This window comes from Lingula anatina, chromosome 1 (genome assembly GCF_051362555.1).
Source record: "Lingula anatina isolate TDL-2025a chromosome 1, LinAna3.0, whole genome shotgun sequence".
In the NCBI taxonomy this organism is placed as follows: Eukaryota; Metazoa; Brachiopoda; class Lingulata; order Lingulida; family Lingulidae; genus Lingula; species Lingula anatina.
The window spans coordinates 27,135,436-27,162,599 of NC_141767.1; the positions used below are offsets into that span (position 1 = coordinate 27,135,436).

Consider the following 27,164-nt stretch of genomic DNA (forward strand, 5'->3'; position numbering starts at 1 on the left):
GTGGCACGAGCACACGTGCTTTTTGTTTACTAGCAGACGCTCCCGCAGTATGGAAGTAATTTTTGCGGTATTTTCATAAACGTGTCTCTGAAGTGCAATAGGATCATGTTTGCCAATATTAAGTATGGAAGTGAGTTCTCATAACACTTCTTACTTCCCACAAATCAACATCGAAGAATCGTTTATCAATTTTATTTCCCTTCTGTATTATTCCTGGAAGATGTAGATCTAGATCTAGATCTAGACAAAAATATTACGGAGGCATTGGCGTTGATTTAGACCTCTACCCATTTTATTGCTCAAGTTGAAAGAAAGGCATTTACTTATGGATCTGCAGTTGCCTCATAAATTTAGCAAATAATTTTATAATTTTTCTGTTGCAGGTGGGGAATCATTTCTGCTGAACATAAACTGTGGAACACAGACTGTGTTGGACTACATAAAGGAAAAATGTGTCCTCACCAAAGATGGTAAGAAAAATGCTCCAGGAACATTTTGAACTTGAAACTGGATGCTGGTTTAGTATCCCAAAAGATAATTTTGGCACATTAAGTCCAGCTGGTTTGTGTGCTTGTGAACTGCCATAAATATAAATATTGCTTCTACTTTATATAACAAGAGCTATTTATTAAATTTAATGACCAATTTTCTATGCTGTACTACTGTGATTTACTTTTCTTCAAGATTTATAAACTATCAACATAAAACACACATGGATTAGGGATATATTGCAATTGTTAATAACTTGGAGCTTAAAAGTAAAAAATTCACTATGCCTCATATGCTATGCCTCATATCTTGGATATTTTTTGGGTGGCACATTTTTATAACATCATTTCAAAATTAAATATATACAAATCTAAGTATTAGTTTTTTCTTCAGTGTTGCCAAGATACAAGAAAATTTACTTTAAAAGATGCCTGAAGGTCTGATTATGATAATTCTGTCATTGTTATTGTTAGTTTCTTTTTCACTTTTAAGTCACAGTAGATCTGTGTGATGTTAATGGCTGTGCCAGGCTGCTGTTCACTCAGGGAAAGACTACAAATGCTTCAAATTACCTACAAGGCAGGGAGACCTACATTCCAATTGAAGTTCATAGTAAGATTTGGAAATACAATACTGTGGCTCATAAATGAGATAAATGAGAATTACATTTTCAGGATATTAGGTACATTAATTTGGTACATTGCAACTTGAATGGGAATAAAAAATCACAAACATGAAAGTCTAACATTAATTTTGTCCTTAAATTGAACTGAGCAAAGAAAAAAAAAACATTGTTGAGCACCTTTAATCACTTACATCCCCTGTCAATACAAGTCTATGTATTGTTTATAAAAATAGGAGATGAAGCAAACGTGGTGACTGGCTTCACGCCCATTCTTGAAGAATGTAGTGAGATATTGGAGTACATCTCAGGTAAGGAATTCAATTTTTTAGAATTTAAGCTTATTCTCTCTTTAATTATTTGAACAAAAATATAATATTTCCATGGGTAATCCCACTTGCTCATCTTCAAAGTAAAAGGCTGATGAAATGGGCCATTTGCGAAATTTTGATGCACGTAAAAACGACAAATATTTCTCTTAAGTTCATTGAAAAATATGCACTGAAAAGAAAGCAAAGTTATTGGCTACATACATAACTTTTTGATTTTTGAACTGGGGTAAATCATCATGGGTAAACTATGACTTTTGGTAAAGGTCATTTTAATAAGAAAACTGAAAATTTCAAGAAAAAAATTCACAAATGGTTCCTTTCTGCTACACAATTCTGAGATCCCTCATATGAGAATAACAAATATAATTTAAATATGCTCTTTTATTATTTCTTCAAGAGATACATCTTCAGTGCATCAGACATACATCAACTTCTATTTCTTCCAGATAAGCTTGAATTACAAGCTGAATCTCTACAGCAGGCTGCCAAGTTATTGGTTTCCATTCCAACTGCAGAAGTGCCTCCAGAGAAAAGTGGACATAAACTCTCGACAGGTCGAAAATCCACAATAAGCCCAAAACCAAGCAAAAATGTCTTAAAACCTAAATTAGGTTCATCTCCAAGGAAGAAGTAGTTTTCAAATTTTAGTCACAGGATCTGTGATAACATTGAGAGATTATTGGATGTTACATTTATCCCATTTACTTTTTACCAAGATGTAAAACTTTGTGTGATTCTTTCACACAAATAATGATCAATTGTTAATCGCATTTAACAGAATAACTTTAAAATTGTAATTGATTTCCCTTTTGCCTTATTGAGGTTTTGCTTTTAAGCTGATACACTGACTATAATTTATTGGAAGAATTCTTTAAAGATGCTCTCAATTTCTTTGCTCCAGTTTCAATGCTATGGGCTAAGTTCACAGTCTCAAGTGAGTCATATTTCCCTCCGAGTATGTTTCTTCTTATGACTACTGACCTCTCTTCATCATCTGTAAAAAATAAATTTGTATAACTGTTTTATACTGATGAGTGAATGTTATTAGTCATCCAGTAGAATAATAACAAGAAAAAAGTGTAACTATGATACTGGAACTTACATTTGGCAACTGACGAATGGAAAGATCTCAGGTTGAGACCACAACATTGGTCAGTTAAGTTTCAGTATCAGAGCTATACTTATTTCTCTGCATTATACTGATTTACATATATTCACCTAATACCAATGGATTATTACATTTACACACAATACTTCAATCTTAATTGTGAAATTTACCTATTGCCAACTGGTACCTTTCCACTGAGGGCTCCACAAGAGAGGTGAGTGCACTAGTCAATAATGCCACACAATCCTTGATAGCGATTTGAGATTCCTTGGAATTTTGAAGCAAACTTAAACATCCATTCACCCTGTAGATAGTATCATATACTCCAGAAAGTTGCTTTATCAGCAAAGTGGTTTTTGGCAGCACACTGGCTCCTTTCTGTGCAATACATCCAATCCACTTCAAGACTGACAGTAACTGTGTACAGAATGTGCAGATGTGAGACTCAACAGTTTCCTCGACACCAAGCACCAACTGCTGTTCTTCCATGTTAGTTAGAAGACTTCTGAATGATGTGTTAATTTGCCTCAATAGCCAAGTAATCACAGTTGCCGTAACGTTGTGGGTCTTGTCATCAATGGGAGAAAAGTGTTCTATAATACCCACAATGCAATCCCTGCAGTGCTGGATTAGATCTCCCTTCAGGCCTTCCTGAACTCCACTGGTACAAGCAACATCTACAGAGTCTAAATGGAATGGGTGCTTAGTTTCTAGATATTCTGCAGGTTCCTCTTTATTATACTTTCCCCAAACTTGAAGTAACTTCAAAACATGATGTGCTTCTATTTTGACTACTGTAAGGTGGTATTGATTGGATGCATACTGCTCACTTGTTGCTCTCTGGTGGTTAAGCACTGACATTAGAGTTTGCAGATACTTCAATAGTGTTTCTGGGTCATCATCAATCCTGAAATACAATTTCAACAGTATTAATATGTGGTGTTTAAGCAAATACTCTCATGGGATTTTGTCCACTTTTGCAGTCCAATATAAAATGGAAGGAAACCATTTGCAATCAGTATTTGTTCAATTATTTAACAGAAAACAAGTCACCTGAAATCCTGCAGAAGGTGCAATAGCACAATTAGCACCTCACTGGTGAAGGCTGCAGGAAGGCAGGTTTTAAAGCTTCCATCTGGCTTCACTTGCATCTCATCTCTCCTGTTCAGGATGGTCATCCACAGCGTGTGCACAATGTCCACTAGCTGAACTTGTCTGGTGGGATTGCTGATTGCGAAACAAAACGGTATTAATGAAGAAACAATGTGCAAATTTTGGATAACTATAAATTAACTATAAATTCAATTCAACTGTAGATTTTGTTAATGCAGAATAGTTAAACATTATTGCTAAGCCTATCCTTACATTTGCAATGTAGCATTACACATACCAATACAAAGAAATCACAGCTGCCTCTTTCTTTAATTGAATAGTGATGCCAAAGATTTTGATGAACATTCACTTCAGCATAAAAAGCATGAAGAAAAGTTATTACCATAACTAAGGATTATCTTTATATTATAAAATGGTATCACAATAAAATTTAATATTTAATTGAGTCAACTATCAACTACCTCACCTGTCTTTAACTATGCCTGATAACCAAGAAAGTAGACCGTGTGATTTAACCAAGTCTTGGGCTACAGATCTTACTTTGCATGCAGCATGAATGATCTTCAAAATGTTAGCCTGAAACAAAAATAAAGTTTATCGCAACAGAGATCCAGATGCTATCAGCACAAAACCAAGACAGAACCAGCTTCAAATTAACCACAAGTGTGAACTTAGTGAGACTGTTCTGGCATCAGATTTCAATTTATTTGTTACTTTAAATGGACTGGACTGATCCTATACTTAACTGCATCTATTTTGGAAACTGATTTACCTGCATTGCCTGGTCACTAATAGCAGAGTCATGGAAACTGAGCAATAGTTTGAAAATGTATCTCTTCTCACATAATCTGTAGTCAGCCGTTTCTCTCAGTCCATCAGCCAAAAGCTGCAGAATCCAAGCACGCTCCACTTTGTACTGTACAAAAGAATGATTTAATGTGTTCATTACTGTTCCACTGTTGCAGATCTAGAGTATTTCCCCTTAAATGCACCGTTTTATTCACCTACGCAAAAACTTGCTCATCTTTTCCAGTTTTATCTAACAGAGAGCTAATATTTATAATTTTAGACTCATTTAATGTCAAATAAATGGGGGCAGGGACAGTGAATCCCCTCTAATGGATTTATCAAGCAAATTCTGCAACTTTTTCACCTTTCTTTTAAACATGACAAGGATGAATTGCTATCTTTACAAAGACCATATAAAACTGCAGTTACCTCAAAGGCAGAGCTGTTGAAGAGTTTGTAAAACTCTGGCACATTCAGGATATCCAAAGTTGGCTTCAGAAGCATAAATGAGTTGATAATTTGGTACATATGCTCATCTGGAGAAAAAATTTGGCAATATGAAAAATATCAATATACTCAAATAAGTAGTGAACATTTTAGAAACTTGGCACTACTAATATAAGCATGGCAAAAAAATGATGTGCTTTCTGGCTGTCAAAATATACAAAATATTTTTACATTTTACAAGAAAATTATTTTTGTTTCTTATTCTATCGTGTGCATCATAAAATGGAACAGGCTTTTATGTAAACATTCAAAATAGTTCAAGTAACACCATGTCCATTAATTCAACTGAAATTACCAATTTTTATTGAACATTTACCTGGGTGGAGAAGCAACTGGACTGTTTTGGCTAGAAACACACAAATCATACAACAAAGCTTGGCATTTGGTGTTTCTACACTGTTTCGCACACAGTCCAGCACATAGAGGACCTGATTCCTTTCGTAAAACTTGGCCCCCTCCAGCTGCTGATAGAACAACATGAGCACATGGTAAGCAGCACTTCTCATTGCTGGATCATGGCTACTGAGTGCACAGAAGGTAAAACCTAAACAGTTGGTTTCCACAAACTTACAACAGTTGACTAGATTCTCTGAAAATATAAATGAATAATTTGAGAAACCCGATAAGCAAAATTAGGTTCTTATAACAATAATAATACATGGATAACAGACCCACCACCAGGGGAGGGGGGGGTCGTTCAAACAAACCTCCCTTTTTGCCAAGAAAAAAGTCCACTCTGGTTAAAAAATTGAGCTAAGTACATGAGGTCTCATGGTAAAGAGTTCACTTTTTCAGAAAATGCGCACTTTTGAAAATGCGCACTACTGGCCTGGGTAATTATTATCAATAAATAAGGAATTAACTCATACCAAAATTTCTCTTCATGACAGGTTGTGACCATGTGTCTGTGTAAATGTTTTGAATAGATTAACATATGTGATATCTAGTAACCTACCAGGTCCCAAAAGGTTGCTGAAGACTGGTAGCAGAAAGGCTGGGTCATACTGTGCTGCATGGGGCTCACCATCCGACTCACCATGCACTTCTAAAGGCTACGAAAGCCAAAATGTAAAATGTAAAACATTTAGTGTGAAAGCATTTGTTGCTGCAGATTTATAATCATCAGTGTCATAAATGAAATTATATTTCATAAATAATATATATATATATATATATATATATATATATATATATATATATATATATATAAGTAATATACACATAAACACAAAGGTTTTATAATCAAATGTTACCCATTTTAAAGGCATTTACAAGTAAAAGTACTTTGTTAGAATTGTTGTCTAATTAAGTCTTTTTCTCTTTACTTTGAAGTCCAAATATTATATAAACAAATGGAATATTTTCCTTTCATAGATTACCTGTAATTTCCTGAGAAGAGGAAAGTTTAGAGCAGACCGATGCATCATGTCCACATCAAGAGACTCCAGAACCTGCTCAACTGTAGCCTGCTTGAACAATGATGTTCCCAGGCTCTTCTTAATAGAATGATGCTCAATGGCCTTGGTGCCCCAGAGGTAGGGTCTAGAATGAAATACATACTTTAGTGTTTTAAATCTAGTAAAATTATGATGTACAAACTAAACAAACAAGGGCAATTTTAATTACATGTAGACTTTCACTTACAGGACTGGTGTATCGTTTAGTAACATACACTGAAAAAAATAAATTTAAAAAACCAATTTAATGACTTTTGAGGTTGAAAAGATGCAGAGGAAGTTATGTGCATTAGGTATTTTATAAAATAAAATTAAAAGAAATATCTTCTTATCAAAATGATAATTCTTACTTAAAATCCTTAAGTGAAGCTTGGTTCTCTTCATAAATGTGCATTAGCTGTAGCAATTTCTGATCTGTGAACAAAAAACATCAAAATAAGCAATAGAACAACAACTAACTGCCACTTATCCTATCACAACATACAGAAATATTGCCTTTTTATATACCTTAAGATTTATTGTTGTTAACAAAAAATGGACAGAAGAACTTCTATGATCAAAATCAATTCTATTCTCAATACTAAGCTTACCCACTGTTTTAAGAGTTGCAGAATAGGCACCCAGCAAGACAACTATGTGACCAGTTTTACAACAGGTGCCATTCCTCTGCACCAGGGACAGCATCAAGTCAACTAAGCAGTCTAAAATTAATTTAAAACATAATAAAATAAAACAAAAAATAAAACAATAGAATATTTTGATTATTTTGCCTTCTCTAATTTATTTTACTTAAGCTGTATATACTTTTTTTACATTCTGACAAGAAAAGACAAACATGAGACATAGCAAGAAACAAAAGTATAGGTATGTATATGCTTGTAAACAAGTCATTTTGCAACATCTACCAAAAATACCTTTGGTCTGGTTATCAGGATCTTCATGAAGCAACGTTGGCAAAAACTGGGAGTGACTCACAATCATTTCATATACAGCTGATAATGGCATCATTCCAGTCTCTTCCCCTTTTTCTGCATCTACAGCACCCACAACTTTACCAAGAATCTTCAAAATACTGGGGTTGTTGAACTGATGTCTTAAAAACAAAAATGGAACTTTGTAAAAGGATGATTACATTATAAAATTTAAAAATTGTAAAATTGCTTCAGAATCAAACAATATCTTATGCAAAAAAAATAAATAAATAAATAATAAAAAAAAAAATAAATAAAAAGATAAGTTCTATATTAATATGTCTAGCTATTTACCTCAGGGCAGCTTTGAAAAAATCATTCCAATAAGGTTTCAAAACCCTCAATCCAGCCTCTTCCTGAAAATAAAAAAGTGTCAAAAACATGTCCCATTTTCTGTTTATATCAAATTAAAATACAATCTTAAGCATTTTTACCAATTGTTTTGCTGATAATCTTGGTGTCAGTTATCATGTTGTTTCAAATTCCAGCACAATGTTATTGTAACAATGAAATGCAGTTTCAATGACAATGACCATTTACTACTTTCCCCACCCAACTTTATCTAAAATCTTTAAAAATACCACAATAGCAGATCATACATGTAAATAGTTTCAATGTCATTCCTCATTTCTCCCCTGCTGCACTGCATAAAACCTAGCATTTAAACATACAGATATCATTGGTATCATTTATTTATACCAATTCTTGATCAGAATATAATTTTAGATTACAATTTTAGTTTATCGATATGATTAGATTGTGGTATCCATGGGTTAGGAAATCGAATGCAATTCAATCAGGCCCACTGAAGAGATGTGTAGAACTCAGCAAATCAGACAGAGAAAAGTAAGTGAGCAAAAATGAACTACAGGAACTTCTTTCAGAAATTATTTTGTGGTCTTCCAAACACAGCTTCATCAAACACAACTGAATTATCAAAAAACTAAATGTCAAATCATGGACAATGTGGAACAAGTCAAGTAACTTTGAGATTGAAATCAATTTTGGGACTGGGAGTTCCAACAAGTGGTAAATAAAATTTGTGTACCTGCTATGATTGAGAATTACAATATGTCTAATAAAACAATTTATTTTTCATAATCAGTTACAGATTGTGTGTTTATTTTTTTATTCTAGACTGGACAAAGAGGATGTCTACAGCAAGGTCAAAAATCATACATACAACAACCACCAGAAATACCACACCAGCAACTGATCTAAATTCTGATCATGCCCGTATGCAATCCTTTTAGCTATATGTTATTAGATTCCAAAATATAACAGTGTGATCAAATTTGGCAACTAAGAGCTAGTAAAAATATATCATGGATAAATTTATTTGCAAGTACATAGTGCATTATAATTTAATAATAATTCTCAATATTCTTTTCTTTTCTTAACAGGCTACATTGAGGGAGGATTAATAGGAAGTCTTGCTCTAATAGCATTACTTGTAGGACTGCTGCTTGGATACAGGTACAAATACTATTTTTCTTATAATTTGCCTTGATGTATTAATTAAGCCTGCAAAACACTGACCACTTTTTAAGTTGCTAAAAAATAGATAATTGTAGTAATTGATCATCATTAGAAGTAAACTTTATCCATTTCAACCACTATTCCAATTTTTATTTCCAAAAGCCTTTTCTGTCACTCGCTAATAATAAATTATTTTATATCTCTGGACTGACTAACATAAAAATCTTTCAGAAAATGGTCACATTCAAAGAAAGTAACACTACAGAGAACTAATGAAGGAAATGACGTTAACAATTACAACAGAACCAAGAGCAATGTAAAACAACTGGGAAGGAATGGACTGAATCACCCGAACTATGAAGTTGTTCAACATTCTTACTTCAAATCAGAGCTCGAGGATGTGCCAAAACACTCTTATACCAAAGAGACAGCAAAATATGGTGGTATGGACAACCCAACTTATGGATGCACCTTAGGTGATAATTATCAAACATATTCAAAAGATGAATGTGCATCACAGCCACCATCCATTGTAAATCCTAACATAATCAGTACATCTGATACAGAATCATCACATACATCAGCTACAGAGTCTCTATATTGCAGCATTCCAGGGGAATCCCAGCAGTATATGTACGTAGATCCCCTTAAAACCAGTCTCTTACAAAGACAATTCCTTGCTCAGCAGAAGATTGACATAAATGACAGTGGTGACTATGCAGAAGTTGTCTGAAAATTATTTGAATTTAATCAAAAGTCAGAAAATCTATTTCTTTTTTGTTTTGCAAAAAAAAAAAAAAAAAAAAAAAGTCATCATATTTTTCCTAAAGTAAGGCATTGAAAATATTGCCAAAAGCAGTTGTTGTTGTTATTATTATGCTTCATCAAAGATACTGTGAAATAAATTACATAAAATAAAGTCAAATATTTTACCAATTTTACTCATTCTAAAAAGCAATAGCTTTAATCTAGATTCAGCATTTCTTTGACCACCAAAAAATTGTCAACTGCACTCACTGTGAGCAAGATGCTTTTGCAACCCAGAAATGAAAAAAGTGCAGAATTGTTTGTTACAGAAATAATTAAAGGGATAATAACTCTTTGTATGAACTCTATATTTCACAATAAAAACATTGTGAATAACTCATAGAAATATAATATATTCTGTTTTACCACTAAAACGGCAGTTTCAATTATTATTCTGATATCTGAGCTTGTCTTTATGTAAGTATGGGAAATTTGTTGTTTACTCCAGGAAAAATCATTTTTTGGCCAAAACGAAGAGTTATTATCCCTTTAATGTAATGGTTTATGCCAACTGTTAACATAATATTTTGGATAACTGGCCTTATTGAATAGTAAATGTCATTTCCTTATTTGTAAAGTCATAGTATTAATTACTTGCAAATAAATACAATAATTTTTTGACAATTTAATTCATTAGTGGGATGGTCTAATTAAAACAGCCTTGATTGGCCAAATATGAAATAATGCATTTATTGATTATTTCATATTAAGTATTAAATAAATATAAATATTTTATACTGCATATTTAATATGGTTGGTGGAGTGAGTGTTTGTGGTATTTTAGGATGGAGGAGACAAAGTAGGTTCTTTTGATAACTATATCTGTAGTATGCTACACTTTTTTCAGTTTTAACTTCACTAACTGTAAAACAATCATTAAATTATTAAGTACAGAAGTTTATAAAGGCAAAAGATGCTTATTAATATAAATCCCCCTCTCCACCTGCTTGCAATATTTGAAGGAGTTTATATTGCAAAGAACTACAACAAAAGGACAAAAATAACCTATTTTTCACTACAGAGCAGGAAGATTAAAGAAATGGGACAGGTCCCTATAGAGACTTACAAGAGAATGGACAAAAAAGCACCCATACTCCACAGCTACCCATATAGCTTAAATTTCAAGAATAGGTAGACAAAAATATGCTTTAAGGGCATTTAAAAAACAGCACTGAAGGTAAAACCAAAATATGTACAGCATATATTTTGCCACTGATTAACTCCTCTGTACCTGTAAATTCCTTTGTGCACTGGAACGTAAATAAAAAAAATATGGACTTAACAGTTCAAAAAAGGCGTCACACTTCCTCCTTATTTCTTTTGTATAGAATCAGGTAAAAAGAAGTTTAACAAAAGGTAGACGTTGCATCCCTGCTCTGGGCTTCCAACGTGAGAGAAGAAAAGCTTTTAAAGTTTACCACATCAATGAAGAACAATGTCTGTTTTAATTAATTCTCTGCTGATCATCACCAGTTGTTTGAATGCTGTTCCATCACATTTTCATGCAGTGGGTTTTAGTAAGTATAAGATACAGTGATCAAAATTTATGAACAAGGAAGTAGAGGTATATTTTTCTTGTATTACCAAAAGTTCTATAACATTGGTGTATTACAAATATATCAGGTTAACTGGTATTACTTCTACATGCAACTGAATTTCCTATAGAGATATTTTATATAGATATTAGATATATTTAATTTGTAAGTTCACTGATGTCAAATGTACCAGTAAGACTTGTTATTCTTTTTGCATTGACTTTATCATTTTTCTAATAAGGAGTCTTGAAGATTAAAATCTTTTTAAGGGTATTGTAAGCCTTTATTATCATCTGTAGCTAGATACTGAAAATGGTCTTTTTCCAGTGCTGATTCAAAACAATAAAAATTCCCTCAAAAATATAAAATATTGGTATTTTCATATTTTCTTGCAATATATATGCATAGGCAACTGTAAGCTTTAAACATCAATTTAACACCTATTTTGAGGTGAGATAGCAATCAGTATGGGGCATAACTCTATCCCTAAACAAGATTTTATCACGAAAATTGGCACAGTTGACCAGAAGCAGATGGGCTACAATCCCGTGCCATCATTTTGGCCTAAATGTTTTTTTATGGAGTTATGAGCCCCTACTTACAGAGCTACATAAAACAAAGGCATTCTTTTGTTTTATCAATGATAAAATCTTTTCTAAGGGTTTTAAAAAAATCGCTGGCAGGGTTTTGGGGTGCTAAATGATGTCATTAAATAAGTGTTAAAATGGTGTTTATGGGTATTCAGGTAAAGAAGAAATTTGAGAAACCATTTTTTCAATTTTTATCCCAAAATCACACTTGTGAGATGATGTAACTGTTAATTCATTTAGTCACTGAACACTGAAGATTTATCTGTTATCCAAAAGAATGTATGTAAGACAGTAAATAAGGAGTTTTTAGCAAAGGCTAACAATATCATTAAGTTTTTTTTTTTTTTTTTGCACGAGCAACATTTTGCATTTATAGTTGTCTAAGCATCAAGAAATGCAACCATCAAGACTATTTTATCCCATTTTTAATTGAGGTTTATTTATTCCAAACAGCATTGCTAAAAAAAACTTATATTTCTTAAATTTTATTATGAGTACTGATATAATCTTATGAAATTATCTAGCCCTGAGTACTACTGAAATGAATACAAGAGATACAACTTCATCGATGCTCCTACTCACCAGTCTCTCCAATGTCAAGTCCGAGTCTACTACAGAAGAACCTACCAAGCCAACAAGTGAAATGTCAACTGCTACCAGTTTTGAAACCACTTCATCCATGGCCAATTCATTTACAGAACTAACCACAACAGATCTCTCTACCACCCCCACACCCCCTGCCACAACCACCATGGTACCCTTGACTACAACCACTTTCTCAACAACTTTGTCTTTAACCACAACCGAATCACCAACTACAACTTCTTTAAGCACTATGCCAACCACTACCCCTTCTACAACTACACCAACCACTACCCCTTCTACAACTACACAAACCACTTCCCCTTCTACCACTACACCAACCACTACCACTACACCAACCACTACCACTACACCAACCACTACCCCCTCTATCACTACATCAACCACTACCCCTTCTACCACTACACCAACCACTACCCCCTCTATCACTACACCAACCACTACCCCTTCTACCACTACACCAACCACTACCCCTTCTACCACTACACCAACCACTACCCCCTCTATCACTACACCAACCACTACCCCCTCTATCACTACACCAACCACTACCCCCTCTATCACTATACCAACCACTACCCCCTCTATCACTTCACCAACCACTCATATAGCAGGAATAATTGGAAGTACTTCGGCAAGCCTTGCTGTTTCAGCAGCTTTGATCGTCACTGTCTTTATACTCTACTGGTGAGAGTAAAAAATGTTTCATTATGTTATTAAGAATGAGAAGTTAAAATGTGCAAATTGGCAGACATTTTCATTGGTTTACTACTTATCCCTACTGCATCAAAATACCTTTAACTCTATTTTGTCTGTTGTCCAGCCCTGATCAAAATTACTATTTTATTTTATTTTCAATAAGTAACAACTAATATGCTAAGACAAAAACATTTTTCTCAGTATTATTCTTTATTTTCATATTAAAATATCTGTACACATGGTCTGTATTAATACTTTGCCATTTCTTATCTCCAGGTGGCACAACAAAAAAGGTCAGAAGCCAGTTGCAAAACCACCCAAGAATGAAAACCTACTTAACTCAACATCCAAAACTTTTGATGATATAGCATATGAGGACACAAGCATATCAAAAGAAAAACCCTTGTATGAAAATGGAAAAAAGAGGGTGGAAACCTTAAAAGGACCTGCCATGAATATCATTGCTATCTTGGGCAAAGAAGAAGAAAATGCACAATCTTCTGTGTATGAAATTACAGAAAAACCGACTCCTAATCACTCCTCAACAGAGACCACTCCCTGTGATGTCACAATATCTATCAATGAAAATGACACACAAGATGATCAACGTAAGATGAATACTGAGCCTAAAAAATATGCACCACTCAAGCCACCAGTGAAAAATAAACCCCAGAAACCTAAGAATCCACAAATACTTCCACTATGGAAAAATGAACCACTTCAGCCAAATGAAATACAGCAGTTGCAGTCCACTGAGAAAAACATAGACCATAAGGACGGAATGATACAGCCAAATGTTGAAAAGAAACCACATAAGTATCCAGGATTGAAACCACCACAGAAAAACCCAAACCAGAAAAATATGCAAAGCAAGCAAATTGATGAAACAAATCCCAAGATGGTAGACCAGCCTCCATGTGAAAACAAAGCTGAGCTTCAAAGGCCTCAAAAAACACCAATCCAAGAACAATCGCCGATACACAATACCCAGAGCTCTGTTTATGAGATCTTACAGCCTTCTCAGAAAAAACCCACAAAAGTTTATGAAAACATCCCACTGAAAGATCAGTCAGAAAACTCAAAGAAGATATACGAAAATGTCAAGCAGCGTGAAATAAACTCCGGTGATTACACCCATCTTTTGACCAACAATGAGAAACCTACAGACGATTCAACTTACACAACCCTCAAAATTAAAACAAAGCCACAAGTCAAAAAGAAACCTGGTAAAAGAACTTAGGATATAAACTAATTAACTTGATCAAGTTGGTTTCAAGATGTAAGTGGATTTGCAGGTCATATTGCCAATGTAGAATTTTTATTATTTAATTTCAATTCAATAACGCAATATTCAACATTAATCTATGCAATATTGAATATAAAATATAACTTTCTGTTTTTACTTCGGATTACATTATGACATACCTTTATTGTGGATGATAATATGTTTATTAGCATCTCCTTTTGCTGGTTATCATGTTCACTTTTCTGACTTAAAACCAGAGTTGTGCTTTTCACAAGGTTCTCCACCAAAGCTAGCTGGCACTTCAACTTGAGACTCAAATTTTCATATGCAGAACTCCATTTCACAAGGCTGTGAAACACCATTATCTGCACAGAGGACAAGCACTGAATCTGCCTTAGTTTTTCTACTAATTGGTCTGCCTCTTCTGAAATGACAGATATTGATCTTTGCTATATGAACATTCCGCACTCAATTCCTTTATATCAAAAACACATTGTGCTTTGTCTTTTTAACCTGTAAATGGTCAATATGTTTACAATATGCTTCAATATTCAACGGTAGAAAAAAGCAACACAAACTCTTTGAAAACTTTTAGATTAGATATTCCCATATAAACAAGTGGTCTCAACTAGATAACTTGTATTTTAAACAAGAAATACTGCACTCACCTTGGTTAAGTAAATGCACCAACTTTATCATCATCTGCACTTTGTGCTTTGTCTCATCTTGCTCCTGATCACTATCAAATAGCCATGATTCAAACTCTGGCAGATAAAGATCCTTAATGAAGTCTTCTGTTGAGAAAAATAATTATCAAGTTGAGTCACAGCTTATCCAATAAAGCTAGAATTATGTCAAAAAGTATAACTGTTTGGCCAGAGAACAAGGGCATCTTTTATTGAAATCAAAGAAGTTAACATGCACTTTCTTAAGTTCTCTAAAGATTCAATGCATAATGAAGTACTCTGAGTGATAATCAGTATAGAGTTTACTTGATGGCGAATGTATTAAACACATTAATTGCCCTTCAACATACAAATGGAAAATCGCCTTCTAAAGAACAAGGAAGAAGTAGTTTAATTTTTTCTCTTATAAATTTTTTTTTATCCTTACCAAACTCAGATTCCATAAAAAGTAAAAAATCCATAACTTTCACAAAAAGCTGTTTCATCTTTTTGACTTTCTTGTTTCTCTTGCAACAGTCAATAAACATTCTCCTTGCCTCTTTACTTCCAGTTACAAGACAGTAAATCATATTAACTCTTGTGCAAGTTGCTTCATGAAAACAATATTCTACAAAGCTATCTGAAGCACAGACAGTATACTGAGGAAATGCTTGCAAGAACTTCAACAGTGTTTGGTCAAATTTGACACTGTTTTTGGCAATGGCCATGTTCAGCAGTGTTGACACACTTTGAATGGCCAAATGAAGGGCTGATGGGTCAGAAGAAGTTGATGACAAATGAGCTATAATATGGCTAACAAGGTCCACATGCTTTCCTCTAGTTTCCTCTGATTTCTTTTTCTGGCCCAGTATTGCATCGAGTATCATGCCTTGTTGGGAGAAAGAAAAAAACTTCAGCAAACTTGGCAAATGATTATACATGGTACTTGAACTTGATCTGCCCAAGTTTTCTTTTTCTCTACATATATAGGTCACCAATTCCTGAATATACATGTCAAGCTGTCCTTTGAGATGCTCTGTAAATCTTTCCTCAAATTCTGCAATCACTGCCAGTGTTTTGCAGGTGAAAGATGTCATCATGACTGCGATCCTCTTCTGGTCATCTTTGTGAGAATGATGCACTGCTGGTTTAAGAAACCATGTCTTAACAGTGGGATGGCTAAGCACAAGGTTCATGACCATAACCAAAATATCTTCTTTTGACTCAGCAGTTGCTGCGATATTCAGAATGTATGCATTATTTGAAGCTTTTACTTCTGTCTTTTCTGGTCCAGTGTCACGTTCCTCTGTGGTTGCATATTCATGTACCTTTGCAATTATGTCATAAATTTCATCAAAATATTTCTCCAGTAATTCTGTGGAAAGATCAGCATCCTACAAACAAATCAAACATATTCCATATATATTGTTATTAAACTACTGAAATATATATGGGAAAAAGTAAAATGGTAATCTTTTCTTTGGCTAAATAAGAATATATAATCATTATTATCATTTTATTCAATGTTTGCATGAGTTACAACCTAACAGTATTTGAAACATATTTAATATGTTGCACTTTTTTGACAAATGTTTTTCATAGTATTTTTCAATGTACCTTTTCCCATTCCTCCACTACAGTGTGTATATAGAGCAGAATCTGCTGCACAGCTTCAACACAGCCTTCTGGTGTCAGCTCTGAGAGTGCTTTTTTACTACCTTTCTTCATTTCAGCAAAGAGACCAGTTTTAGTTCTTCTTTCAAATATGTACTGATGCAGTCCACAGTAATCTGTGGGGATTTTAGACTTCTTTGGTTTCCTCACAGGTGAACCTGGTGTCTAAATATATATACAATGACTTAATATAAGGCTAATTTAAGTAAAAGCACCAGAGTTTCCTTGGATAAAACTAAATGTTCGATGAAACTGTGCTGTCACTTGACAGTGGCCTATTACATTATGTCAACAGAGCCTGATGTGAACAATTCAAACATGCAGAGGATTAAAATCTGAGGACTTTTAAAATGCACATATGAATACTAAAATGATAAATATTCTGCCTTAATACACTTTCTAAAACTTTAATATAAGAAGAATAAATGTTAACTTTTAACAATTTGTGTCTTACTTTTTTGCTTTCCTGGGGCAGCCACTGAGTAGTATAATCACACAGTGTAGTTGTCTTCAAGGTCTCTGTATACTGATGCAGCATTAAGCATAAAGGTTTTGGATCAAGCTGCATATGCAGGATGCCAACAAGGACAGACTGCAGATACTCAAGCACTAAAACAAAAAATATTTTTGACAATTTAAACATGAATCTATTTGCAAGAAAGTTACAAAATATTGTGTTTCTGAGAAAAAAATATGTAAATTGTGTTATACATTTATTAATCAAAAAGTTCCAGTTAAATTCTACAAAAAGGGAAGTATTACTGGTTTCAAATTAGAACTATATATAATGAATCTGCATTCAAATCAAAAACTCATTATAATTTATCAAAAAAAGTTTGTCATAAAAGACCGTACCTTCTGCATTTTGCTCCTTCACCGGCAGTAAAGACAGTGCAACAGGCACAAGGGGACTAAATGGCGACCTGAGGTATAGATAAAATAAACTCTTCTATTTGTATATTGTATTTGTTATGATACAAAGAAATAAGTGACAAGATGCCGAATGATTCAGAATGTGCCACGTCTCTTCTCACCAATTTGCCAAAATAGTAAGGAAAAGGAAAAGAAAAACCATTTGACATACAGTGACCTTGAGAAATGTGAAACAGGGACATCTACTCAAAGTACAATTAGAATTTGTGTATAACATATAAATTATTCTTCTAAAGTGAAGAAAGAAAAAAATGTCAACAAAACAACCTTTCTACTGTGTGTACTTCTTGTGCACTTTCCTGGCAATTCTCTTCCATCTCTCCATCTCCTTGCAGGGGTATGCTCTCCAATTCTAGAATCTCTACAAAACCATGACATTGTAACAGGCATTTGCATAGACAAAAATACATAATCATAATTTTGTTAGTATTTCTTGACTGTAAAACATCTTGCCATCTATATATAATATATGAAAGCATGTAAAAAGTATAAAATAGATCATTCAACTAGAGGATCAGAGAGGCTATACCGCCTCTGGATATTGTACCACCAGCTGGAGTAAGCGCATTCGTATGGACCCCCCCACCCCTCCAAAAAGGGACACCATCACCAGTCTTGTGCTTGACAAGCTCTATAAGCTGCAATCAATAAGAGCAAAAAAATATAACTAAAAATGGTATAATCAAGCAGATTTTCGAATTGACTTGCATTTTCCTACCCTTGATCACTCCTGTATTCTCTAGACAAAAGGCCTATTGGTTTTCCTTGAAAAGTGTTGTCAATGGTGCATATATGCTGACAAAAGAGAAAACCTAGGGGCAACAAGGGGCACATCTCTGCTGGTTTTAAAGATATGAGAGGCAAGAAAATATGCAAAGCTCAGTTCATGGTGAAAAAATAGGTCAAAGGTCAATTTCAATATCATAGTATATGAATTTCTATTGAAGTTCAATAGCAACCATGGGTATTTCTTTGCCAATTTTGCAGATTTAAAGGCCTGAAAACATGCAAAAAGCAGTTCATCATTAAAAGTAGGTCAAAGGTCAATTTCAAGGTCACAGATTGCTAGTGTATTACTTCCTATTCAAGTTCAATAGTAACTATGGACCTATTTCTGTCAGTCAAGAAAAGAAAATTTGCAAAGTTCAGTTCATAGTAAAAAGATGGTCAAAGGTCAATTTTAAGGTCACAGTAAATTACCAGTATATGACTTATTACTTAAGTTCAATAGTAACTATGGACCTATATCTGCCAGTTTTGATGATAAAACGGAAAGAAAATTTGCAAAGTTCAATTCATGATGAAAAGTAGGTCAAAGGTCAATTTCAAGGTCACACTTAGATTGCCAGTATATGACATCCTATTCAACTTTAATAGTAACTATTGACCTATCTCTGCCAGTTTTGGAGATATGTGCCACCACAATGTGCCACCACAATGTACTTTTTAATACAGCATAACACGAAAACCGTATGAAATACAAATAAACGGAGACCATATGCAATGTTGGGCTTTACATGCTCTACAAAATGCAAAAAAGAACGGGTCGCTAGCATTAACGGTTCCCGAATTAGAGACAGTTTTCAATTTCGGTATCTTATGGCCGCTTCTCCTTGAAAATGCACCGATTGACCCCAAATTCACGGAGATGAAAGAAGACCCAAAGGGTAACACTTTCCAATAATATTATTGGTTAAGTCTGTGTAGTGTCTGAATAACAGCGCAAATAATATTTTTTTTGTAAAAAATTTCATTTTTTTGAAAATTTTGGCCCATTTGACCTTGAAATAAAGGTCAAAGGTCAAATCCAAGGGCATATTTGAAATCTACACATATGACTTTTGGAAAGCATCTGTAGAAATTTTTCCCATAATTCCTTCCGTAGGGTAGATAATTGGCATTGAATTTTCAAAAATTTTGACAAGGGTGCATTTCAACGAGCGTCATGCCCAGGTTAATGCACCGACTGAGACAAAAAACCTGGGGGTTCAAGTTGAGGTTATATGTGACCTAAATCCAAGAGATGGGGACAGGGGTCCTTGCGGTCTAGGAGGAGAAGCGGTAACGGTGACTTGTATCCGGCGCCAGTACGCGGAGCCAACGGAGCCGGACGAGACGGGTCGGGACTAAAACCATGAGTACCGCCAGCGTACACGCTGGTGGTACTAATTAATGTCAAACTACCTTTTAGAATGTCTTCACCAGTTTCCATTTCATCATTGTTACTTTGTCCCATCTGTGCTGATTTGGACACGGCTTCAATTATCCTATCGGCATAAGGGTACGGATTGCTTAGCAAAGTCAGTGCGGTCTTTTCCAGAAATGTTAAAACTGATATTTGACTATTCACAGGAGTTGTTTCCAGTCTCTTCAACCATAATTTCAGTTCAGCTTCATTGTCTTCGAACAAACCCGTGTTTACCAACATCTGAAATAAAGCTAACTCATTACTGTGACACCTTCTAAACGTGCCTTCAACAAATTTAAATACATCAAGATTCTGTATGGATCACCATGCAATATTGAGAGTTCAAATGTTGTCAAAATTAAACAATCACTACATGGCAAATGAACACTAAAAGTTAGAAGTTGTACTTAAATTTCTTATATAGAATTTACAGCATTTTAATTTCATTTCTTTATTTCCACATGGTAAGAAACAAGTCTCACCTTAACCAATAAAGCCTTGGTTAGTTCCCCAAGTTCCTCGTTTCCTGCAGATGTCACCACCATCTCCATGAGCAGATACATCATAGATCTGCCCTTGTCACTCTAGAATAAATTATGGGATAGCAATTTGGTACGCCATGGTAAATAAGTGTACTATTCAAATCTGAACAAAATGGTGATCACCGTAAAGATTATCCCTCATAAAGGACTGACCAAATGCAAAAGAAAAGATATATTATTAGGAATCAGAACATACTTGACAGATATTTGGAAACAACTGTAGTAGTTCAAAGACCCAAGTATAAGATACAAAAGGGAACTTCATAGAATCGTGTTCAGAAGCATTTCAATTATCCTCCCTTTTCTTCCTTACCTGCAAAGTCTGCTGTGGTGTAATCCACAGATAATACTGTTTAAACATCTTGCCATTTGGCTTATCTATTTGATTTTTTGTAATTTTGATGACAAGAAACTTTTCAAAAATTTATAATACTCATCAGGATCCATGAATCTACCTTCCTACTTTTTTTCTACATCCTTTTTAAAATGTTTACTTAGCACCATGACAGAATATGCTTTTCTATCAAGAATTACCTGTTTATTCCAGTTCATTTTCCTACTGTCAGAATTGGCCAAAAGCTGAAGCACATGCAACTGTAGAGCAGACTTTTCCTCCAGTGATAAATCAGCTTCCCTTGCTTTAATCCCTTCTAACATGCTACTAAAGTCTATAGTGTATACTGACAGCAGTCCAGGAAAATTCAACTGGTAGCAGCAGAAGGTTTGTAGAATTCTGGACATATACACTCCAATTTCAACATCTGAAATAAAATACTTACAAGATCTCAAGGCTGATTCTCTTCAGTAAATACATTCAAATTTTGCTAAAACATCTAAAATACTTAGCAATTCAATTCTGAGAGTCATTTATGTCAATTATCTATAAATCAACAACTTTTCATATCAACCTAGGTGAAAAAATTTAAGTGTTAGAAAACTTTACCTTTGACAGCTAGATCTGAATCAACTACTAAATCACTGTCATCATCAACCACAGTATGGCTTGTTTCTGTTGTACTTTTGCCTGTTAGATCTGCCCAGGACTTAACAATGCTAACCAGACTTGGCAATACCTAAAACACACATTTGCTGGTATTACACATAATCTTAAAACCTTCAATACTGCAATAATTTTTAAATCCAAGTACACTATCCATGAGAGAAGTCTCCCATACCACTGTTTAGGTGGTACTGATCACTTGAAAGAAGCAGAAAATGTATCATTCATGTTACAGATGTGGTAACTTTTTGTTTGGCTCTGCACAGCAACGGCTGAATAGTTAAGGAAAATTACATTTAGAATAAAAAAGGAAGACCAACAAACCTTTATCATAGTTTCGGTGTAACTTTCTGTGAAGTCCTGTTTATCTTTTGCTGTATATGTTGCCCAAGCACTTTTCCCATCCCCTCCAGTACAGCTTGCTACGTTTCTCTGGAATTTTTCTGTTATCAGCAACACCAGTTTCAGGACAGCACTCCTTAAGATGGGACTGGGTTTCTATTCAAGATAAGTAACATAATAATATATATTATTTTGAGCTTGATTTCTGTCAAATGTAACAACAACTTGGGTTGTGTCATGTCACGTTGCACTATAACATGTTTGCTTTTATGTTGTCTCTGTTTAAAATTGAAGGTCATTCGTAAATAAAACATTGACCTTAGATGAAACATTACATGTTGAACAAAGTTACAAATTTACCTTGACTGCTTGTGTAATCAAGTTCATTATCACTGCAGGAGGAACTGTCAAGGTCATTGCCATGGCAACCAGTCGCTGAGGCGGGACATGCTCTGTTGGCTTGAGAAAAGATGAAAGTTCTGGCAAAACTGAATAAACCTGTAAAATAACCATAAAATTAGATTTCAGTTTTTCTTTAGATTTCAACTATATGAAATTTTAATGGGACAAAAACTGAAGTATTCCAAGAATTTTCAAATTTCATAAATACCATACATTTGCATTTGCAATGTTTTCATGCATACCAAAATGAACACCCATACATAAAAACATTCAGAAAATGTGACAAGCAAAAGTCTTCAAGATCATGGAACTTTAAAGTCACACCTTGAAAATGCCAATATGTGAAAAATTAAATTTTCACAAAAAACTGTTTAACTGCCAAAAAAAATAAATAAATAAATAAAAATACCAAACAGACTGCATTGCCTACTGAAGCTGTATTTTAGTCCCATGTTTCTTTCCTGTAAGTTTGAGAACAGTAAGTGACATGATTTTCCTTAAATGGTCATCATGGAAGCAGTGCCCAAAATAGGGGTGTCTTCAAATTTTGATGCAATATTACATAATGTTTAACAGCTTAATGACCATCAATTTTTAATTATAAAATATTTGTTTCACAGATATTCAGAAAATGTGACTAGCAAAGGTCTTCAGGCCCATGGAACTTCAAAGTCACTCCTTGAAAATGCCAAAATGTAAACAAGACAGCACTGTTCTGAAATGGGTTTATTTCCATTTTTAACACTTTTTTAACATAAAACAAAATAAACATTTTACTGCCATTTTATATGACCAACTAAGAAAATTGATGAGATGGGAAAAGTATCAATAGAACAGTGTTAAATGTCCAATTTCCTCCATTCTGAGATTCTGAACATAGTGGATGATTGAATCTGACAAACTGCAATGATATGAGTTTATTTCCATTTTTGACACTTTATTACACAATACATGATAACAAGTTTACCATGTTTTTTACATAATCAACTAACAATGTTGTAAAGATGCAGGAAATATCAAACAAACACTTTTAGGCATCTTATTAGTTAAATAATGAGACTGCTAACATGCCTAATAATTGAAGCTGAGGAAATGTGAAAAACAGTATAACTTCTAAAATAATGGCCCGATTATGCTGATTTTCGAACTCAACCTGCGTTTTAGTAAGATTGACCACTCCTGTGAGTATAATTACAATTGGCCAATCCGTTTTTCTTATATTGTGTTATCAGTGTTGTATTTATATTGAAAATAGTGAAAAAACAGCATAAATTCCCTAAAAGTGGCCCGATCATGCTGATTTTCGAACTTGACCTGCGTATTATGAATATTCATCAGTTCTGTAAGTTTCAAGTCAAAAGGTAAAATGGTTTTCCACTTATCGTGTTATCGGTGCTGCATATATGCAGAAAAAAGTGAAAAAACAGCATAAATTCCCTAAAAGTGACCCGATCATGCTGACTTTCGAACTTGACCTGCGTATTATGAATATTCATCAGTTCTGCAAGTTTCAAGTCAAAAGGTAAAATGGTTTTCCACTTATCGTGTTATCGGTAAAAGTGCACGGCGCCGACGGCGACAACGGCGACGATAGACGCAGATGATGGCTTATATGTACAGACACATCTGTGTCTGTACATAAAAACAAACCTTGTGAAGAAATTCCAAAGCAGCGATCCAGTTAGCAGATACTCTTGGCACAAAATGATGTTGCAATGTAGGGAGATATCTTCCCAGTTGATCAGGACAAGTTGTAAGAACAGAAACCACCAGTTCTTGGATCAATGGCTGTTCATATGGTTTGGTGATTGAGACAAGGAAGTTGGTCAAAACATGATTCATATTTCTGAAATGATATACTTTTGTTAGTTTGATTCATGTTCCTGAAATACATAGCAGCCAAAACCTTTATCTTTTGTTGATTTTCTGTGACTGGTTTTAGCATAAATGAACTATTGTTCCATTGTATTTTTGCTCTTTTATGAGAATGATTTTGCTAGAAATATACAGTTTTGACTTGAATGCCAACCAAATGTGAATACAACATAATATCTGAACTTACTTTCCAGATGTTCCAATTGACTTGTCATAAAAATTAATGCCCATTTTTATTGAACAGCATATTTCCAAGAGAAAAGAGTGCACTTGCTCCCTGACAACTTTTCTGTCCTCATTTTCATCCTCCTCTATTTCTATCTGGAATGTTAAATAAAATGGTGAAAAAAGAGAGAAAGAATTTTCTTAAAAGCCTTACTTTTGGTTGTATGGCCCCATTAAATGTATAATTTATAATGGCAATGACACATAAAGTCAATTAGACTTTTAAACAAAAGAACATTCTATGTTTCTAACCTCTTGCTCCATGGCATCTTCTTGTGAAGCTTTCCATTTTGTCGGTCCTTTCCATTTGTACAGCTGAAGCAGCTGCTTCAAAATATTGTCATTGAACAGACGGATCTTTGCAGTTTTGCTGATATAAGGGTTAAGAACAACCTAAATTGTAGAAAATAGCCATAAGGCATCATGCAATCAGGACAAAATGAATAAAAAATTAAAAGAAGCAAAAAAAAACTATTGAAATATTAAGTTTTGGTCAGTTATATATCAGTAAAGTTGTTATCTTTTCTAAACTTCAATACTAATCACTAATATGAAATATTTGATTAAATCAAAATATGATTTGAGATGTATGTTTCATAAACTACATCGTTACCTTTTCTTGTAATGTTCCAAGTATTAACTGCACTGTGGACAGTCTGTCATTAACCATGCCAAAAAATATGCTATTGAGAAATCCTTAAACGCAAAAATAAACAAAGAAAACAGTCTAAAATTAAATTACAATGCATAGCATTTAAATGTTACCAAAATTCAATGAGGTGTTAGAAAGAAGTAATACCTGGCCATTGGGCATTTTACATATATAAATAAATAAACTTTTTAAAAATTACATTCAAATACACAAAGGGGTTTTAATGCCTGCTAATGATCCGAATTAAAGGTGTTTTTTGCTTACCTTTCTGCTCAACTAACTGACGAACCACACTGCTGTCTCCACTATTCAAAAATGACATAATGAACTGTAGCAGACAGGTGCGAATATCTTGAGGGTCCTTGAAAAAGTTATTGATGCATATAATCATCTTATTGCAAAAATACTTAACATTACAATTCAAATGTACAATGTTCTTTGTCACATACCAAATATAATTCAGAGTTATTATATATTTAATAGCATAAAAATTATGAAATTTAAACAAACTTAACAAGAATATGCAAAAAAAAAGGTACATACATACAAAAATACATAAATAAATAAAGACAGCTTAATATCTTACAACAACATATTACATACCTGAATATTTCTTCTGAGTAACAGTGCAGGTAGAGCTTGGTGTGTAAAATCAAATTGTGCCTGAACATCTCTTGCTGTACTGTCACTTAGCATAACCATTGAAGTGAGTAACTTCAAGCTGGCCTTTATGTGACTAGCCTTGTTGCTGGGCCATAACATACTAAAGATGGCACCCATATGACCTGCCAGAAGCCGTCTCACTAAACTATGGCCAACAGTTTTCAAGTTACTGAGGTCATCTCCAAATCTTAGAAGCATACATTCTAAGGTTTCGAATATCAAGGCATACTGGAAATCAAAAGTTATGGTTATTCATGTATCTAACTAATGCAGTCACTATAGCTTTGTAGACAAATTTATCAGTATAATATGAAGAACAAACTATAATCATATATCCATTTTGATTCTTTACAAAACTGAAAGAGCAAAATAATCCCAAGACAGTTAATATTGTGTAAGCTAACTACAAATGATACAACTTACTTCCTGTGGTTTTCTTTTCCCTGCCTCCAATATCTGAAATATTTCTTGACATTCTGGTGATGATCGGCAGTAATTTGCAGCTATATCTTCACTGCATACACCTTCCAGATATCCTTTAGCTTGCTGTATGAACTTTTCAAGAGCTAAAAAAATATTATGTTCTTTTTTTAATTAGGTCTTTTTGTCAAACTGCATGTTTTTCAGAGATAAGATAATCATTTTTCCTGACAAATAGCTCATAATGTGCCCAAAGAGGGCCCTGGGGTAGAAAAAACATAAAGTAAGTCTGCTGATATCATGTATGATCAGCTACAATTCAACATAGATAAATTTGAGCACTAAAAGCTTACTAAAAGAAGATATTCAAATTAAGACTAACAAAAAACTACTTTTCTGTCTATAACACTTTTGTTCTTACTTTCTGCACTTACTGAACATCAAAAAGTCAGAGCATACCATAAAATACCATGTAAAAGTTCAGCAAATTTGCAATTTAATATAGAAAAAGCATGAAAATTGAAGAATGGGAAGTATAGTTAATTTGATGCGCAATATTTTATGATCTGTACTGAGGCCATCCCAGCCAAGGTCACCGTTTTGGTTCGGTTTGCATTACCTTTCAGAAGACATAAATATGAAATTTTTCTGATCAGTTTGAATTTTCTTCTGATATGCCTATCTACTATGCTGGCAATTCGATAAATTCGGTAAAAAAAAAAAAAAAGATTTTGTGATCGGGTTTTTGTACTATGGAACACTAGTGTCGTATCTTTAAATCGATTTCTGGTGTTTTTTGGGTTATTAATCGATCAAGTTGACAGCCGAACGTTGGATTATTAATTAAATATTACCGATGAAAATCGTGGTTGCATCTCGCAGCTCGAGTTTAAAGTTCAAATGTGTGTAATTTTCATTTTCTGTCGGGATTTGCTCTTTTCGCCGTTTTTCAACATTTTCCTGTGACGGATTCTCTCCTTTACGCTTCATAATGACCAGCAGAATTCCCGACTGCTGGGAAAACTTAGTCCAAACTCAGTGGTAGACGGTCAACACGAGTAGTTTCATGGGCGCAGACATATTGTAAATAAAAGGAGCATTGTGGGAAGAGTGAATATGAAGCCAAATATTTTGAAGTGAAATAACTGTTCATTCCAGGCCAAATTTCGAGTAGAAGAAGTCATTAGATATTTCTTGGCTATTCACTTTTATTAACAATGATTTATTATAAAAAAT

The 27,164-nt window shown here is 34.0% G+C and overlaps 3 protein-coding genes across 3 annotated transcripts; 2 read left to right on the top strand and 1 right to left on the bottom strand.

Annotated features, from left to right (window-relative positions):
• Nucleotides 1-2,077, top strand: LOC106165107 (uncharacterized protein CXorf65). The gene is made up of 5 exons (XM_013543202.2): nucleotides 1-130; nucleotides 384-470; nucleotides 982-1,101; nucleotides 1,348-1,422; nucleotides 1,890-2,077. The coding sequence occupies exons 1-5, from the start codon at nucleotides 106-108 to the stop codon at nucleotides 2,075-2,077; spliced, it is 495 nt and encodes a 164-aa protein (XP_013398656.2). The 5' UTR covers nucleotides 1-105.
• On the bottom strand, nucleotides 1,807-27,067 carry LOC106159148 (nucleolar pre-ribosomal-associated protein 1). The gene is made up of 34 exons (XM_086996012.1): nucleotides 26,783-27,067; nucleotides 25,932-26,074; nucleotides 25,449-25,736; nucleotides 25,110-25,206; nucleotides 24,807-24,889; nucleotides 24,446-24,586; nucleotides 24,156-24,289; nucleotides 23,744-23,939; nucleotides 22,052-22,189; nucleotides 21,674-21,847; nucleotides 21,293-21,422; nucleotides 20,884-21,110; nucleotides 20,290-20,391; nucleotides 19,804-20,047; nucleotides 17,887-17,980; nucleotides 17,542-17,609; nucleotides 17,141-17,295; nucleotides 16,630-16,851; nucleotides 15,461-16,406; nucleotides 15,016-15,141; nucleotides 14,527-14,771; nucleotides 7,683-7,744; nucleotides 7,332-7,510; nucleotides 7,008-7,118; nucleotides 6,768-6,831; nucleotides 6,340-6,502; nucleotides 5,916-6,012; nucleotides 5,277-5,549; nucleotides 4,883-4,989; nucleotides 4,437-4,580; nucleotides 4,131-4,240; nucleotides 3,605-3,778; nucleotides 2,722-3,458; nucleotides 1,807-2,437 (listed from the first exon to the last, which is right to left on the bottom strand). The coding sequence occupies exons 1-34, from the start codon at nucleotides 26,916-26,918 to the stop codon at nucleotides 2,292-2,294; spliced, it is 6,456 nt and encodes a 2,151-aa protein (XP_086852138.1). The 5' UTR covers nucleotides 26,919-27,067; the 3' UTR covers nucleotides 1,807-2,291.
• Nucleotides 11,015-14,532, top strand: LOC106165104 (uncharacterized). Its single transcript, XM_086996814.1, has 3 exons — nucleotides 11,015-11,191; nucleotides 12,324-13,089; nucleotides 13,378-14,532. The coding sequence occupies exons 1-3, from the start codon at nucleotides 11,110-11,112 to the stop codon at nucleotides 14,339-14,341; spliced, it is 1,812 nt and encodes a 603-aa protein (XP_086852940.1). The 5' UTR covers nucleotides 11,015-11,109; the 3' UTR covers nucleotides 14,342-14,532.
• Nucleotides 27,068-27,164: the final 97 nt, after the last annotated feature.